Source organism: Tupaia chinensis, unplaced genomic scaffold (assembly GCF_000334495.1).
Source record: "Tupaia chinensis unplaced genomic scaffold, TupChi_1.0 Scaffold000195_1, whole genome shotgun sequence".
Lineage (NCBI taxonomy): Eukaryota > Metazoa > Chordata > Mammalia > Scandentia > Tupaiidae > Tupaia > Tupaia belangeri.
In genome coordinates this window covers 399,383-408,263 of record NW_006159670.1, presented here as the reverse complement: position 1 = coordinate 408,263, position 8,881 = coordinate 399,383, and the positions used below count along the sequence as shown (strand labels likewise).

At 50.3% G+C, this 8,881-nt stretch overlaps 1 protein-coding gene across 1 annotated transcript in view; it reads left to right on the top strand.

Annotated features, from left to right (window-relative positions):
* Nucleotides 1-8,881, top strand: part of EPB41L4A (erythrocyte membrane protein band 4.1 like 4A) — a gene marked incomplete at its 5' end in the record, with an annotated part of 306,715 nt that overhangs the window by 133,370 nt on the left and 164,464 nt on the right. The window contains one exon of the mRNA XM_006146888.3: nt 4,172-4,276. Within this exon, the coding sequence (XP_006146950.1) occupies nt 4,172-4,276 (105 nt within the window). The remainder of the gene's footprint in view (nt 1-4,171; nt 4,277-8,881) is intronic.

The following is an 8,881-nucleotide window of genomic DNA, read 5'->3' as shown; positions in this document are numbered from 1 at the left end:
TTATCCTAAAATATATTTTTAATGTTTTTTTGCCATAGGGCGCATGTCGTCACCAGAGAGAGACAGAGAGAGGGAAGAGAGAAATCATCCCCCAGGGAGGATGGCCATGCCACAGTCCTTTTTCCTCCATTGTCCTCTCGGGTTTTGGGGTACACATATACACCCACACACATGTGCCAGGTGTGATTTTCAAGCCACCGGGTCTGGTATTTGAACTGTGGTTGGCCACGTGGGAGTCCAGTACCTTAACCACAATGTCACCTACCAGCCCCAGTCTCTATCTCTGTCTGTCTGTCTCTCTCTTATTTTTAAGAGAGATTTTTGCCACAGTGTACGTGTGCTTGCCAGAGAGACAGAGGGAGGCAGAGAAACAGAAAGCGAGAAATCAGCCCTTGGGGGATGGCCACGCCGCAATACCTTCTTCTCCTGGAAGTTTGGCACATAGGCACAGGTACCCAGTGTGAGTTTGCAGCCACCGGGTCCAGGACTCAACCTGCGGTCGGCTACGTGGGAGTCCAGTGTCCAGAGACACAGCCAGCTACCTGCTGGCCCCAGTCTTTCTCTCTTTGTTTTTGAAGTTCTCTTCCTTCCATGAGTAAGAGAGACAAAGGGAGAGAGTTAGCGTCCTCAACAGGACTTTCTTTTTCTTTGTTTTTTTTTTGCAATAGCCAGAGGTCACACATTCTCACCAGACGGAGAGTGAGAGAAGGCACCCCAAGTAGAGTGTGGTCCTGCAGACGGAGAGTGAGAGAAGGCACCCCAAGTAGTGTGTGGTCCTGCCACACACAGTTCTTTCTCCCCATTGTGCATCCCAGCAGGGTTTTGGCCCCACACACACACACACACACACCTGGCATGTTTTTCAAGCTGTTGGGACCAGGATGCCGAGACTCGAACTGTGCCACGTGGGATCTGGCCCCCTTAACCACTGAGCTCTGGGGCCAGCCCTGGATCACGGGCACACGTATACCTGGATATTCAGGGAGGTCGCTGGGCTTGAACCTGGAACCTTCTTACTTCAGCTAGCCTTGCAGAGCATCATGCTTTATCGGCGTGTCACCGTCCAGCCCTGTCTCACTGTGTTAAAGGTGTAGCAACATGTCACAGGGGTGCTCATTGGACTCATGGCTTTTGGAGATCCAGGCAGGACATCTTTGGGGGGCGATTTTGTGAATTCTGCCTATCGGGGAGAGCCTTTGGGAAATTTTCCAGGACCCACAAAAAAGGTGTATCGTTTCTTGACATATATACAGGAAAACTGTATAGGTTTCATTCTCTAAATGTCGCGTCCTGTTGATTCAATTTAATTCCAGTTATGTTCTCAACAAAATTGTTTATTAAATTGGCAAACTGGTTCTAAAATTTCCTTCTGAAGAGAGATGTCTAAAACTCGCCAGAGACAGTTCTGAACAAGAAAGACCTCAGACAAATTGTGTTAAATAATTCATGAAGCCCCGGGGTGCCGGCCCTGTTGTAGTCCTGGGGGAATGGGGCCTCTGCGAAGGAGAGTCCTCTCACATCCCAGGGGAGGTGGCGGCCATGTTCAGCCAGTGGTGCTGTTGCCTGTCCATTTGGGGACGAAGTTGGGTGCTTGTCCCAAGCACAGAAACAATTCCCAGATGGAATGCACAGCCGGATGTGCTAAATCTAACTGCAGGTGTAGGTCGTCGGGGAAAGTCATGCTGTGTTTTTCTGTGTTTTTCTATTCAAAGATGCGTCATGGCTTTCCCGACAACCCGTATCGGGAGTACTTTAGGAAAACGCCCACCCCGGACGACGGGAAACGCAGAGGCCAGCAGGGCCGGGAGGGGGACCAAGCGAAGCCACTCCTTCCTCTCCCCTCCCTGTCGTTGTGGGCAGGGCCGGCTCGCTGTGTCCCTCAGACGAGGGACCCCTCCTTGTCTTCCCCAGCGAGCTCCAGGCCCACGAGCGGGGATGGGGCACTGTGAGCCTGAAGATTGGGGGCGCGGGGCGTCTGCCTGTAAATGAATCCATCAGGAAGTGGGTCTGCGAAGGTGGTCCCACGTCACCCAGGCGGTTCAGAGGGAAGCGTGAGACCCGTGGGATGGATGAGAACTGCCTCCGCCCTGCGTGACCTTCTGCCACCTCAGGCCGTAGTTCGTCTAACCCGTTAATCAGAGTTCTCCGCTCTTCATCAGTTCCCGTCCCTTGTAAAAGCGGTGCTCGCCGTGGCTGGGTAAGCACAGAGTGATCTGGAAACGCCCTGCTTCATCAGTGCAGCCTGTGACCTGTCGTTTTGGGGGGTTTGCTATAGGGAGCAAATGGTCACTGGAAAGAGGGGCAGGGAGAGTGAGAAGGCGCGGCCCTCTGGTCATGCTGCAGTCTCTCCTCCTGTCTCGGAATTTGGGGCATATACATGCACATACCTGGCGTGTTTTCCAAACCACTGGGTCCAGGGCTCAAACTGAGTTGGCCTTGTGAGCCGGAGCGTCTTAACCACCATGCCACTGGCTGGCTTATGGGGTATTTAACATTTTCTCTTTTTTCTTTTCTTTTCTTTTCTTTTCTTCTTTTCTTTTCTTTTCTTTTCTTTTCTTCTTTTCTTTTCTTTTCTTTTCTTTTCTTTTCTTTTCTTTTCTTTTCTTTTCTTTTCTTTTCTTTTCTTTTCTTTTCTTTTCTTTTCTTTTCTTTTCTTTTCTTTTCTTTTCTTTTCTTTTCTTTTCTTTTCTTTTCTTTTCTTCTTTTTCCCTTCCCTTCCCCCCCCGTCTCTCTCTCTCTCTTTCTCTTCTTCCTTTCTTTCAGGACAGCACCCCTAATAGTGTCTTTTTTTTTTTTTGAGAGGTTTTCGCTATAGGGCGCGTGCGCTCGCCAGACAGACAGAGAGAGACAGAGAGATAGAAAGTGAGAAATCACCCCCCAGGGGGGATGGCCACACCGCAATCCCTTCTCCTCCATTCTCCTCTCAGGATCTTGGGCATGCACGCACATGCGCCCGGCGTGAGTTTAAGCCACCAGGTCCGGGACTCGAACCGTGGTCGACTACGTGGGAGTCCAGTGACATAGCCATTATGCTAACTGCTGGTCCCCCTAATAGTGTCTTGATGCTGCAGTCCACCCCTGGTCAGAGCCGTTCTCTGGCCGTGGGCAGCAGAGAGGTCTCTGGTAAGGCCTGGAGCCCCTACGTAGGTCAGACACACAGTGGTGCCTTATTGCTCTGCGGGATTCTTTCACTGCTGATGAAGGAGCGAAAGAAAGAGACGCTTCGCGCCTGTACACGTGCTGTCAAATACGTTATCAGCAGATGGTGTGAGGGTTCAGGCCCCAGACCAAGCAGCTTGAAAACCACCCTGGAGCGTGAGCGTGCGTGCCTAAAATCCCGAGAGGAGATGCAGAGGGACTGCTGCGTGGCCAGCCCCTGGGGGTGATTTCTCACTTCCCTCACTGCCCTCTCTCTCCTGAGAGTGCACATACCCTCCCCCACCCCCAGAAAAAGGCCCCCGTGGCCTGCGGAGTAGGGCTTGTCGGTGAAGTTTCTAACATGTGTGGGTACTCCACGTTTAGTGCGCCGGGTGACAGGACCTTGTGTGCCTGTGGCGGGGAGAGAGATTGGGTTGCATTCCGGTGTCAGCGTTGGAAAGGCACCGGGACAAAGGTTTCCTTCTGTGTGTGCTTAGGTGAACCAGAGGAGGGGATCCGCACAGGCTTTGCAGAGCATTAACTTGCGCTCTACTCTATGGGCTTATTATTTGAGGATTGAAAACACAAGCTTCGGCTATTGCTGTTTTAATGTTACGCATTCCTGTATCAGTTGTGAGAGTAATACTGTAGGTGAAAACTGCTTTTGAAATGAAAATGAAAAAAATGTGGGATTGCGAACCAGTTTTTTTTATGAATTTATTAGATGCTCTTTATATAAAAATGTATCTTTATTAAAAGAAAAATGTTGCCCCGAAGCTAGTTTGTAATCCCATAAGAGAAGAAGTGTATATTAATTTAAAACTCCATACAATTGAAACTTTATTTTCCAAGGCAGTTCTTTCACACGCTGGGCTGTAGACCACGGTTCCCCCGTGGCTGAGGCAGCGCGTGGAGAAGCCGGTGCGGCCGGTGGTGCTGCCCTTGCTGTGAGCACCGCTGGCCGGGGAGACCGGGACGCGGCCCGCTAGGATGAGACACCCACAAACCAAAGCACTGTGAATTCCTTTTGCAGAAGTCGACCAAAGGTTCTGTCGTCCTCGGCCACGTGTTCCGGCACGTAAACCTTGCGGAGATAGATTACTTTGGGCTGCGTTACTGCGACAGAAGCCATCAGACGGTGAGTACGGTGACTTCGTATCACATTTTCCTGCTTATAAATCTCGCTTTATCTCTGGACTGTCCTGACGCGGTTTTCGGTGGTTAAGTTCTTGTCACAAGACGACTTTGAAAACACCCGACAAGGTTTCTCCTGATGACTCCCTTCACGTTTTCTCCTTCCTCTGCCGAAAGATGTGAGTTGCTGAATTCAGCTTCCGGGTGCAGCCCTCCCGGAGATGGCATGTGAGGTTTCCACTTTTTTTCCCCCTATAGGGCATGTGCACTCGCCAGAAAGACAGAGAGAGACAGAGAGACAGAAAGCAAGAAATCACCCCCCAGGGGGATGGCCACACCGCAATCCCTTCTCCTCCATTCTCCTCTCGGGATCTTGGGCACGCATGCACACACCCGGGATGAGTTTAAGCCACGGGGTCCGGGACTCGAACCGCTGTCAGCTATGCAGGAATCCGGCGACATAGCCATTACGCCAGCTGCTGGTCCCATGGTTTCCACTTTTTGCAGTCATATGCTAGTGAATGCTTTTCCCTTTGGCTGAGCGTTTAATATGCTAGTGAATGCTTTTCCCTTTGGCTGATCGTTTAGCACGTGGAGGAAAGCAGGTAGCCTCTCGCCTGTTAAGGAAATGAGGAGAAGAAATACGTATGCGGGTCTGCAGAGCGCTCGCGGGAAATGCGCGATGGAAACCTGTGCGTGGATTTCAAGTTCCTTCTTGCACCAAAATAAATTTACACTCCCGCCCCCCATGAACCTTTTGAAGTCCTTTAACATAGTATTAAAAAAAGGCCTATGTTTTGAAAGTGGGAAGAGCTGTTAGAAGATTAAAGCAGGGCTTCTCATTCACGAGCCTGAGGGGCTGGGGTAATAAAGGCCGACTCTCAGCCCTGCTGCCGTTTGTTGCGGGGTTAGCTCAGACTTCCGTCTTTCTGTCTGATGGGGGTCGTGTTACTGAGAAACTCACCGTAGTGGAAAGACTTCGGAGATAATGCTTTTGAAGGATGAAAGGCTACTTACTAATGTGAACTTTGGTTTAGTGTAAGGAAGACTTTTTAAAGTTTAAGTACTTCTTTCATGAGCAAGAGAGCCAGAGAAGCACACACAGGCACCCTCCACAGGGCCCCTGCGCTGTCACCTCGACCTCGGGCAGCACAGATTGGGGCGAGAGAGCCATGCTGTCAGGAGGCCTCCAGATACCCACCCAGAACCTCCCCACCTGAGTCAGCCCCACACAGCCTGTGCTGCCGACGAGGGCCAGTGGGCCCCGAGTCTAAGACAGAGCCTGATCTCGGACAGCCACAGCCTCTTACACCAAAACTCACGCTTAGAAATAGCCTGGAAACAGCCTGGTCGCCTCGCCTGTCCGTTTTCACCTCTTCCGCTGCCCCCCAGGTAAGGGTTTCCTCTGTGCTGCCTCATTTCTCTTGGCCTCCACTGGGTCATCTGGGATGCCCTCGGCGAGTCCCAGGAGCTTCCGAGGGGTACTCCGACCGGCCCAGGAGTGCCCTAGGCTGGGGGGCAGGCAGATGGAAGGCTATCGTGGGGGGGGGGCTTGTGGTTTTCATGAGCTGGCCCCTCTTCTGTTTCACTGGAGGATTGCACGGGGAGGAGTAAAACATCGGTGTGGGGTCGCTTTCCCCAGAATGGACGGCTTGCTAAAGGCATACCCTAAGGAAAGGGAACGGCGTGTTCGGAACGTCACTGAGTTCTGTAGAGGCCACATTCAGGACCGTAAATCTACACTGAGAGATTACATTGAAGACTAGAGAACGTATCTTGCATTACATTCATATTTTTGAAGTAACTTTTTTTTCCTCTAGCACAGAGAGCTGATCTTATCTGGTCTGTCGAACCTTGCCTGGAAACATCGGCTGTCTTGCTAATTTGACATAGACTTACCTCTCTCTCTCTCTGACTTTGTAAAGAAAAATCATAAAAAGCTAGAGAATTTCAGACAATGGCTCTTATTGTTAGAAATGAATTAACAGTATTGTAGTTTCTTGAAAGTTTTGTAGGGTTCATATGAAGACCAAATTTTTTTGTTGTTGTTGTTATTGTTGCACCTTTACTCCCATAGTCTGGCATTTGTGATAGTGTTTATAATACAGGTCCTACGAAAATTAAAGTGCAGATTTAGCAGGAGAAAGCCCTGAGGTCAGGTTATTTTGATGCACGAATACCAGGTGTGTAAATGGCATGAAATAGGTATTTTTTGCCTTCTGAATTTGGGTTTTCTGCTAGTGAATAGACAAACAGTAGATGCTCTGTCAGCGTTGCTTAGTCTTGCATATTCACATCTATCGTCTGAGTCCTCTGAGTCCTTTCCTTGTAAGAGGCTATGAGAATGCAGTCAAAAATCCCAAGGGGAGAATGGAGGAGAAGGGATTGGCTGTGGCCATCCCCACTGGGCCACTGGGGGTACTTTCTTACTTTCGCGCTCTCTCTCTCTCTGTGTGTGTCTCTCTAGCAAGCACACATGCTCTATAGCAAAAAAAAAAAATTATTAGTGTTTTTTTTTTACAGAATAGCCATCTGTTAGAATAGCATGAGACATGACAAAAAAATCTTTGCCAAAAAAACCCAGATGGTGGTATAGTGGTAAACCTGACTTTCTGCAAGACCGACCCATGGGGAGGGTTTGGGTTTGAACCCGGAGCCCTCCCTGAGTGTGGATCGTGTGCGCCTGGGATCCGGGGTTAGGCTAGAGGTGGACGTGGTGTCAGGCCCTGTTGAGGGTGATATTTCTCGCTTATGGAAGAAATAAACAAACTTAAAAACAACAGCAAACCAAATAATGGTTTAAGTTGCCTGATTTTCTGTGTATGAGATGGAATTTTGTGTGTTGCTTTGCATTTTCTGAACCCAACAGTTTATTTTTAGTAGCGATGCGTATGTGCCGATTATGCTTCGTAGAATTAAGGTCTGCAGGGTGTATGATGGTTAAGGTGCTGGACTCCCTCATGGTGTCCATAGTTTGAGTCCCAGACCTGGCGGCTTGCTTTCTCTCTCTCTGGTGAGCACACGTGTCATGTGGCAAATTAAAAGTAATAATAATAATAATAATAATAAATAATTAAATCAAAACAGACAGAAAGTGAGTTATCTGCAGATAAAGAGAAGGACTAGGACAGAGCAGGGAAAAGCTGTGGGCTCCCCCTCCCTTCCCAGGAGCAAGGTGTCATGCCATGCCTTGGGGCCATGCTGGGCCTCTGGCTGGGACTGGGGAGGGGATGGACTGGGAGCCTGCAGGAGTGTGTGTCAGCGACTGTGGTCAGTGGGCAAGTAAAAGCCCGTGAGCTGGACTGGCAGTGGGTGAAGGGGAAGAAGGGCCAGGGAGGGTTGGTGCCCCCTCAGGATCAGCGTGCGCTGTGTGAAAATCAGACGGCTACCCTGGAGAGCTGGAGAGCCCTGCCTGGTGGACGTTCCGGGGTGGCCAGCCTCTCCTGGGGAACTTGTTTGCCTTGGGGGGCCCGGGGGAACTGGGGAGCCTGGATCTAGACTCGCCGTCACCACCGCCTCCATCACATCGCCAGTGCACAAGGACTGTAACCACTGTGCCTGTGTCGCTATGACATGCTCAGGACAGCTCTCTGACGTGGGTGTTATCTTACAGCAGAGGTGAAGAAAGGCAAGCTAGGAAGCTGACGCCCCCCTCCCAAGTCTTAGACGTGACCAGCAAGCCGTGGGGCCGGAGCTCAGACCCGAGTCTGCATGTCTCCGTGCCCTGCCGACCTCTGTACTGTCCTGACTTGCGTGCGTGTAAGATGAAATGATTTTGCAGACTTAGGGTACTAAGGAGCCCTTTCTTTCTATGTAGTTTATATACTTCATATTTGTTGAGAGAGAAGGTAAATGGCATTTTCCAATAAGTAAACTTGTCAGATTGACTTTGTGGTGAGAGAGCTTTGTTTGGGTCTTCATGTGTTTGCATGTGGTCATTCAGTGGGGTTTTTGTTGGTTTTTGAGAGACTTTTGCTATAGCGCACATGTGCTCACTGGATGGACAGACAGACAGTGAGAAATCACCCCTCAAGGGGGATGGCCATGCTGCAGTCCCTTCTCCATGTTCCTCTCAGGATTTTGGGCACACACACACACACATGCACCCAGTGTGTTTCGGGCCGCTGAGTCCAGGACTCAAGCTGTGGTTGACCGCGTGGGAGTCCAGCACCTGAACCACTATGCCACCTGCTGGCCCAGGCATTCAGCAGTTGTTGTTTAATGAATCCTCCGTATACACTGGCCACGTGCTGGAGCTTCCTCTGTTTTTCAGAGTCTCAGGAATCCTGGGGAAAGGGAATTTACTGCCGGGAATATTACATGAAATTCCATGAAACCAATCCACCAGTTCATGTGATAAGTGCATTAAGGTGTTACCCACGTGTAGAGTGATACTAGATGGACCGAGCTCGCCGGAGCGCGCTTCTCTAAGGAGTACAGCTGACCTGATTTGGAGCCCTCTGCGCACCAAGGCTTCTCGACTTCAGTTTTCAGTTAGGGGCTGTCAAAGAGTCTCTGAGGAATCAGAACAGCTCTTCAGAAGACGTGCTCGGGGAGTCAGAACGCGCCTGTGACGAGGGCTGCGTGTGTTAGTGCCGAGCGCATGACG